Source organism: Strongylocentrotus purpuratus, unplaced genomic scaffold, assembly GCF_000002235.5.
Source record: "Strongylocentrotus purpuratus isolate Spur 01 unplaced genomic scaffold, Spur_5.0 spur5_scaffold_11, whole genome shotgun sequence".
NCBI classification, from domain to species: domain Eukaryota; kingdom Metazoa; phylum Echinodermata; class Echinoidea; order Camarodonta; family Strongylocentrotidae; genus Strongylocentrotus; species Strongylocentrotus purpuratus.
This window is the reverse complement of record NW_022145596.1, coordinates 879,852-889,362: the sequence shown is the minus strand read 5'-3', so window position 1 is coordinate 889,362 and position 9,511 is coordinate 879,852. Positions and strand designations below refer to the sequence as shown.

The following is a 9,511-nucleotide window of genomic DNA, read 5'->3' as shown; positions in this document are numbered from 1 at the left end:
TTCACTTTTGCAAACCCTGGCCCATAGGTGACCATTTTTCCCTCTTCTTCTTGCTTCTCATTTATTTCTCTTTCTCTATTATTTCTAAGATAATTGTATTTATCATGTTTACTTTGTATATATACTGTGAATTTCTGATTTTTATGGCCGAATAAATAATAATAATAATAATAAACAAGCCAGCACTCAATATAGCCTTTAATCTTAACTTTTTACAGCATCTGAGATTTGCAAATTATTCCATTTTACTCTAAGAAATAGTGTTCATGTTATACATAGAATGTCTAATACGACATAAACTTGACATACTCTGTAACAGATTGAGTTGATCAAACTCAATCAAGTTGAGCAAATGTGACTAGAAGGGGCAAAATATCCTCCAGCTCCTGGCTTTGCTGTCCCAGCTATTAAGCCCCACTGTCCTACTTGTAGCTACCTGCTCCCTCTATATAGAAAACTTCCCCAATCGGTGCCTGTTGGTCCCCCATGATCCTCTTTTTCTTATGTTAGTTGAGAGCTGAGTTAATGAGATAGCCACCTGTCAGTGACCTCGCTGTGTGGTCTAATCCCTTCTGGCCCAGTAGTATTGACGGTCTTTAAAGCAAGCAGCTCGTAGCAGATCACACAACAATGAAATAGAACCTGAACAGAGCAATGTTCAATGTGAAGATGCAAACGATAGAGTAAAGGGACAACAGAGTTCATAGCAGATCTAGCAGATGGATTCTGTCTTTATTTCGCTGAACTGAACCTCTACGTTAAATGATTCGCTGTATATCTTCTTTGCTTTGCTCTTGTGTGGGTTATCAAGCTCATCTCGTGGAAGAAACAACCTGGAAAAAAACAATGAAACCGTTGAAATTTAGATCCTCTCTACATCTAAGTAAATTTAAGGCTCAACAATAAATGATTATCACCAAGGTTCCCATCAAAATACAGATATTTAGATCCCAAACTGTAATATAATAAGTTTTATACTATTTTAGACTTGAGAGAAATGATGCCTGCAGGAAGGAAATGCAGCCTTTTGCACCCTACCCCAAACCAAACAAGAGGAAAACATAATAACTCACATCTCAAGGATGATTCCTACCTATTATCTGTTATGAATGCTGTATGGAACCAGAAGAAGAAAGCACAGTTATCATAGTCCTCTGGTACTTTCTGTAGGAATTGAAAAATACAAGATAATAGTTAGACTTTGATACATGTTTATTCGCACACTTGACATTATATACATTGGGAATATTCATTAAAATGTTGGTAAGAAAACCTTTTTTGGACATTCTTATTATAGCCCACATGCACATGGTGATGACACGATAAAGTAAGTTCAGATTCATTCATTATAATCTCTCAAAGATAAGATGCGAAAGCAGTTTTTTAAGACTGCAAAACCTTCAAAGATGCTGAGATAGATAAATTTGTAAAATGCACTATATACATGCTCCAAGTCATAATCTGAATGAATTAATTTAGAAATAAGTGCTTTAACACAAAAGTGTCATAGAAAGAAAATGAGAGTTTCAGTTTGGTGAATGAGTATTATGCGAAAGACTGGTCGATTGTAGGAGTACTCCTCACCCTACTTGATGATTTAAATCTAATTTTGACATCTCCATGAAGCACCGGACAGTGCGGGATACGAGCTGATAGACTGTCTGAAGCATGATCATATATACTCTGAAGAAGAGAAAAAAATATAGTAAAAAGAGAATAAATAATATCAGATATGCTACTGTACTAATATTCTAGAATCACTGTACTTGCCACACTATAAAAAAAGCAAATTTAAAAGCTTGTCAATTTATCGATCAAAATTAAGTACCAGGTAAATGTTTGTCAAGTTAAAATTGATATTCAAATATGCAGACATTATATACAGTAATTGATGGATCACATACAATGGAGGTGTCATGGTCTAGTGGATATGTCGCCACACTGTGGATCATATGGTTTACTGCTGCACTAATATCCTTATAGGCAAGATATCAATCCACACTCGACCCAGGTGAGGTAAATGGGTACCTGGCAGGAAATAATTCCTTGAAATGCTAGAGCCATGTACTGGCAGCCATGCTAAAGCCAGGGTAATAAAAAGGAGTGTCAAGTTTGACAGATATGAGCGCTATACAAGAACTCAGAATTATTATAATTATAATGAGATTCGAGGAACAAAACCCTACCTGAACAGTATGCCCCTAATAAGGCCTTTCATCTAGTAGACTAGCTCTCTCAGGATTCACTCCTTGAAACATACCATTTCTCTCGCCAAGTATTACAGTTTATTCATAGAGGAGATGATTTACTTGCCTCTCATTCTTTAAATGCTCCTTACAATAAAGAAGTACTTGTTGTTAGAGTCATTGTTACTTTCCAACAAAATATCAATTATTTTGACTTTGCATAGCTATCACTTCAATTAAAAGGCTTGTTATTCTGTTATACGTTATATAAAACATAAAATTCACATCATTTGCAAAGGAGACCGTCTCACGAGTACGTTTCTATCCATGTATAGGCTTAACAAACAATTTTGATATATCTGATTGGATGTGATAAACTAACCTGACAGTTTAGCCCATTCTCAAATCTACAGTCAAAGACCTTTTTGTTGCTACAGATGATTTCAAAATACAGATCTCTGCCATCTCCTTTCCCTAAACCTGTTGAGAAAATTAGCATCGGTTTAGTATAAAGACAATAATTAAACTCTCAGTTCACATCTTAAAACTTTGTTATAATTTAGTAGGTACTTAAAGTATACCATCAACAAAAGACAAACTTTCATGATATAAAATGATGAAATGGATGAATGATAGTAACAAAAGAGAATGAAACATATCCAGATGCAACACATTCCAAAAGAAGAATTAATTTCTGTCGCCAAGAGAACAAGAATTATTTCACCAACTAGAATTAGCATTAATAATAATAATAATACATGAGATTTATATAGCGCCATTGTCCATTTTAATTAAATGCTCAAGGCGCTTCATTCCCAAAGAAGTTTAGACAATACTTGACAAATTTAAATCCAATTTTTTTTAGTATCAATTACTGAATACGTTAGGCATCATCATCATCATCATTTTTAAAGTCAGCATTTTCCATCTGACGACGAGTTACTAATTATCGTGCCGTCTACTTCTTCTTGTCTCGAGCATCCTCCTCATTTAGACCAACCTTGCTGCTTTCTTTCTTCCCAGTATCTTTCCGTGTAATCTTTGGTCTTCCTCTTTCTCTTATATGACATCTACTTCCTAATCTCACATCCTTTTCACAGGTTCACTATCTTCCCTTCTCAACTCATGACCCATCCATCTCAATCCACTTCTCTTTACCACTTCCATCACAGTTTCTTTCACACATAACCTTTCCTTGAGCTCACTTGCGTTCTTTCTATCGGACATTTTCACACCACACATATTCTGTATCATGGCACTTTCTGTCCTTTTTTTTAGAGCTGTTCTTTTCTTGGGATGAGAAATGTGGTATGGGTTATGAGATGGTCGAGTCTGGGAATTAATTGGAAAACCCTTTCAGTATGAATGATTATAATTCCAATGCGGTCTTACCTGCTAGATTTCTAATCCTGATATTCTCTATGATGAGATCCTTGGGTTCAGGAATCTGTCCTCCGTACTTGAATTTCACTTGCTCAAAGTAATGTACATAGCGACTCTGAGGAAAGAAAATAGGCATTACGAAGTGGGTGTCAAAGTGGGTGTCAATGTAACAACGTGGAAGCTAGATACCTAATATTGCAAAGTCTAAAGGATATCAATGATTGCCATTTACATGTACATCTGTGGTACCAAAACGGACAGAGGAGGAACTCTTTGACTGGTTAAACAAGACAATAAAACAAAAATACTAGAAAACAAAATTGATCTTATAGAACCTTGTTAAAGAAACCAGAGTCAACTCAAGGTAGTGTTACATACCTGGCTTGGTGTTTGAACTCCTTGGAATTTATCTCCTTCATCTAAATCAGTTCTTCTGCTTCCAAAGAAATCTAGACATTCCTGGAGGAAACACAAGGGGAGGAAGATATAGGCAAATCAACGAACTGGTTACAATACACATTATCATTGGTTCCTGTGATAGGTTTAACAATGATCAATTCAAACATCAAAATTAGAAGTGAGAGTTAGGATACCTTTGGGAGGGTGAACATATCTATAAGTAATTGCAAGAAATCACTCTTTTAACCTTTTCCCCTCAGCTTGACAGTGTTATGATGTATGATAAAATGGTCATATAATGCCTCTTAAAAAAAGTGAGTTCAAAGTTCTCTCTACATGCTCTTCATTATGAATTGCTGACACAATTTTTTCTTCTTCAAGTATTGTTTGGAAATGTAATACAAATTGTTTTATTTTGGACATGAGGAACCTGAAACTTAAACAAAGATACCGGTATATAGTATCCCAACCTTACTCACTTGAATATCAATCATACCTTTGCTGTTTGAAAGGCTTCACTCTCTAGTAACCAAGTACATACTGCTGTCCCTGTTCGACCTACAATTAAAATGTATGTGTAAAAACTGGTTTAATATACCAAGGTGTATCCTAAACATCACTGCTTGAATAAACAGACTTATGAATGTGAACTTTTTGATATTTCATAACTCACTTTCACTAAAGGCAATCACACTTTTTGTTCTATCCTCCACTTCATGCTTCATAGTTACTTGTTATAGAATACCTTTCAGAGTCTCTTGGAGATCATTTGACAAAAGCCTCAGATTTGATGTGTGGGGATGAATGACAATAGTAAAAAGCTATATCATCAACAACACATTCTAGCAAGTCAATGCATGTATATATGATCTATGATGTAGTTTTGTATGTCAATATTCTCCTTTCTTACTTTTAATCTCACTTTCTGTTTCATTATTTGATCAAAATGAAGACCAGGAATAGAACCCTAAGATTCCATCCTGACTGAGAAGACATAATTTCTCTTACCTTTCCCTCCTTTACAGTGAATAAACATGACATTTTTAGGATCTGCTTCCATCCACTCTTTAGCAATCTTACTGAATTTTAGCAACTCTCTGTGATAGAAGAAACAAGGAGAAAATTGAGATACACACATTTTCAATAAATACAAACCATGTTTATAAGGATATAATTGTACTATTACTGTTTATATAATCAAGGTGAACAACCCTCTTGGGTAATGGAGGGGGTAGAGTGATTATTATTATTTGTTTGTGTTGGATTGTTCTCTACTAATCAGCAGGGTGGCAGCGGTGGGATATTGCAGGACTTATTTACTCTCACTCTCTCTCACTCTCTCTCTCTCTCTCTCTTGTTTTCTCTCTCCCTCTCTCTCTCTTTCTTCCTCCTCTTCCCCTCCCCCACTCTCTCTCTCTCACTCCCTTCCTCCCTCTTCCCCTCTCCCACTCTCTCTCCCTTCCTCCCTCTTTCCTAGCTCTCCCACTCTCTCTTTCTCTCCCTTCCTCCCTCTTCCCCTCTCCCACTCTTTCTCTCTTTCTCTCCCTCTTCCCCTCTCTCCCTCTCTTTCTCTCTCTGCCTTCCTCACTCTTCCCCCTCTCTCTCTCTATCTCTCTCTCTCTCTCTCTCTCTCTCTCTCTCTTCCTTCCTCCCTTTTCCCATCTCCCACTCTCTTCAAGCCTTTACTACATGTACATATGTTAACAATACAATATATCAACTCACTCTAGCTTGGGTACATTATGATCATCAGTTTGGACTCTGATGACTTGATGGTTGAAATAAGACTCATCATAATGTCTCTCACCTTTAAAATAAACACAAATCAAAAATATATTCTTTAGATATAAATGTGATGTTTAAGTACTATTTCGGCTGATCTTGAATTATTGAATAAACTGATTTACTTGCACAAAACACCGTGATAAGCAGCAATGAAAGTAAGGATTAAGATACCTCAGCTAAAAAGATGACAAATATGCAAGTATGAACGATGTGTATTGTATTTCTTCAACCAATGAAGGATGGCATTGGAATCATGTTATGTTTATACTCAGCAGATTTCTGCTTCTAAGGGTCCTAAGTATTATATTGTATATTGTCATTGTAAATTGTTTTATGCTGGTTGTATAAAGAATTGAATTAAATTGATACGTTATGACTTCAATCTATCCCCAAAACAAGCTTGACTTAAAAATAATTACTAAAACAAAGATATTATTCTCTAAATTATGGCTCAATATGTTTAGCCAACACAGACTGATTATTTATGACAATCAAAGCATATATGTTTTTTAAAACAAAACTCAGCTTACTACAAAGATTGATGACTTTATAAAAGTTCTATAACAATCATGATTACCTTACTAAAAATATTGATTACATTATGTTACTCAGTGTTTGTGTAAAATAAAATGAATAAGTTACTACAAAGACTGACGACTATAAATAGTTCAGTGCTTGTGTTGACAAAATCAATAGCTTTGATGAAAAGATTGATGAACTTATGACAGCTTAATATGATAAAACGAATAACTTACTACAAAGATTGATGACTTTATAATGGTCTGGATGCTTGGTGTTGAGAAAGCGAGAGACTTCAGAGATTGGGTTCCTGTAGATTGACTGCTTGCCAGATGAGGGGAAGGATGATGCAATAATTCGATCTGAAAGATGACAGAAATTAAATAATATTACAGTGAATTCTGTCTATAAAAACCACCCAAGGGACGGAGACAAGAAAAGTGGTCTTTACAGGCAGGTGGTATTTATGTACCTATTCCTTCAGCTCATGTTTCAATGAGAAACATTTTCAAGGGAAACAAAAAATGTGGGCTCTGGAGACAGGTGGTCTTTCTATACAGGTGGTCTCTAAATCAGGTTTGACTGTACTACAAAACTCTATCCACACACACAAAAAGAGCATGGTTCAAGCACAAGGAACACTAAGCCTTAAATATAGATTGCTCTAGCTAAGCCATACAAGACAACAATAGCACTGAGTACGATGTTGTTATTTTTCATCTTTATTACAGTTTTTAGTCTTCATTGTAAAAACATGTGAGCCAATATAATGAAGTGAAAGAATGGTTCTCTGCCTAAGAGAAGAAAAGCCCTACAGTAATGAAGAGCCCAGTAGTTAGTCCTCTTTAGTAGCAATATGTACGCAACACATATCACTATATGGTAACCACCAGTCAGACAGACTACCAAACCAATAAAACAATTCTTAGTTTTTAAAAAGTCTTGACTTACCAGTGACATAGGTCAGGTCAAGATCAAAGCCATCTTGTAGATATCTTCTCTTATTTTCAGAGACCTGACAAATAAAAACAAAGAACCATAAAGCTAAAGAGATGGCTTTTTATTGGAATTTATGTGTGAGAGTTTACGAGAACAAATTGAAATACTATAAGTAGGAATCAATTAGGCAAATCTTAGTTCAAGGAGAGTGAAACAAAATTTCATTGTAATGCACTGAAAAGAATTATAGGAAAAGGGAGAGAGTACAATCTGAAAACATGGGGTGATTTATTGAATATAAAGACATCTTTGCTGATTTAAATTTCAAATTGGTGACAAAGATAGTCACATTACTTATAACAACCACAGTTATTAATAGTATACATTACTTTCAGTGCAAAGTACAGCACAATGTCCTCTTCTCCCTCCTATTGGAGTTAATCATCATCATCTTCATCATTTGAATAAGAATTATTCATGTGTAAGATATATCACTGACATGATTAGACCAAACTTTACTAATTGCTGTATGTTGTGATCATTGCTCCATACAATGATGAAAAGAAGTTAGATTGTAAACTCACCAATTTCCTGGAGGCCTTGGTTACATGTCTCCTTTCACTGATGAGTCTGCCAAACATCACTACTCTTAGTACACGACACACCATGATAATCCTGGCAATTAAACAGGAGGCAAAAGAATAACATCATTGGGAATACATCACAATAGAAATGGCATCAATAAAGGATTGATCACATGAGGCTGCACAGATGTAGGCAAATGATCATTTTCATAATGGCATGGATGACAAATAAACACAAAAAGGAAACAGTACTAATGTTTGAAAAATTAGCTCTAAGTAAACATGATATCCTTGTAAATCATGCAGTGACAACAGCTGGCTTCTGCCATGTATTAAGTGTAAAAGTCTTGCAATGCTACTGGAAAAAAAAAATTAAAAGACTATTTCAATAATGTAGAAACAATTCACAAACATGCATGACTGATGGTTGCACAATACATAAACAACTAGCATATTGCCAGATGTAGGCCATGTTTTTATATCATTCTCAACAAATTGTACACAGTCTATTGACTCCACACATATATCCATGTATGATCTGGCACAGTTTAATCTCAGATATATGTACACATACATGTAATGAATATACCAAATAATAGTAATGAATATGTCTAGCTATCAGGGGGTCACATGACTTTCAATCCCAGCAATCAGGTGATATTAATCACCAAGGCAATCAAAGCTTTCTGTGGTCAGTTTGAGTACTGACACTAGATACTGAACTGGGGGGGGGGGGGGGGGGGGGCGTTTCCTAAAGTGTTCGTAAACGCATGACTTTACAAATGACTTGTATATGAAGTGCCAGATAGGATGCCCAAAGTTTTTTCTGATATTTTCAATAACCTCAATTAAATTATGGCAAAAAATATATTTTGCATTCAAAATGGTTGTTATAATAAGAATGTTAATCTACATCTGCACAGTTCAACTTAATAAATAATAATGAATAATGATTGAGTATCCCATTTGGCTTTTCATATACAAGTCGTTCGTAAAGTCATGCATAATTTAACTTTAGGAACAGCTTTATGAAACACCCCCCAGTGCTGATACTAAACAACCAACCTGATGATTATTTGGACAATATTTGTATGTAAGAACATATGACCGTGTTTGCCTTCAATCAAGGTTTCTCATGATTTTGAATGGTGGGTGCCTGGGACACATGTGGGTGCTGTCAAAAAGAGACTACTTCTGATTCTGAAGAGTTTGTTTCTGTTATGTGGCAAGAGACCCCTGAAGGGTACACAATAGGTCAGAACTCTATTATAACAACTCATCAAAACAAAACAAAAACACTTTTTAATAAATGCATAGTCAGGCTTTCAATTATCAACTCACTAATAAGTACCACGGTATATAGAAATATCAGAAGAAAGCCATAAGCTGTAATGTTTAAAAATTTGTTTAAAGTGATGAGCAAAACTAAAAACTACAAATAAGAGAATCTACATTCTGTTGGATACCATGATTGTTAGAATGTGTCTGGTGATATATTCTAGTGATAATTATTAACCTAACACTTGGCAAACATCCAATAATCTCAAGCTGATAATCATCCTGATAAACTAGAGTATATTATAGTCCATATCTGTCTTCCTTGTTTCTGTTTTGCATTAAACTCAAAGGAGTGCGAGATGAATGGAATTAAATTAAGGTAATAATTAAGTGAAACTTAAAGTAGTTCAGCGTGCATAAATCAATTTTAAAAATATG

General features: G+C 35.1%; 1 protein-coding gene across 1 annotated transcript in view; it reads right to left on the bottom strand.

The window, feature by feature from the left end:
- Positions 1-547: 547 nt before the first annotated feature.
- The window catches only part of LOC752773 (phosphatidylinositol 3,4,5-trisphosphate 3-phosphatase TPTE2), a 23,579-nt gene continuing 14,615 nt past the window's right edge, over positions 548-9,511 (bottom strand). Inside the window, exons 6-17 of the mRNA XM_030980280.1 lie at positions 7,796-7,886; positions 7,224-7,287; positions 6,509-6,634; positions 5,694-5,775; positions 4,977-5,065; positions 4,465-4,526; positions 3,948-4,028; positions 3,579-3,684; positions 2,569-2,666; positions 1,585-1,683; positions 1,094-1,164; positions 548-833 (exon numbers count right to left, since the gene is read on the bottom strand). Coding sequence (XP_030836140.1) covers positions 713-833; positions 1,094-1,164; positions 1,585-1,683; positions 2,569-2,666; positions 3,579-3,684; positions 3,948-4,028; positions 4,465-4,526; positions 4,977-5,065; positions 5,694-5,775; positions 6,509-6,634; positions 7,224-7,287; positions 7,796-7,886 — 1,090 coding nt within the window. The 3' untranslated portion in view covers positions 548-712. The remainder of the gene's footprint in view (positions 834-1,093; positions 1,165-1,584; positions 1,684-2,568; positions 2,667-3,578; positions 3,685-3,947; positions 4,029-4,464; positions 4,527-4,976; positions 5,066-5,693; positions 5,776-6,508; positions 6,635-7,223; positions 7,288-7,795; positions 7,887-9,511) is intronic.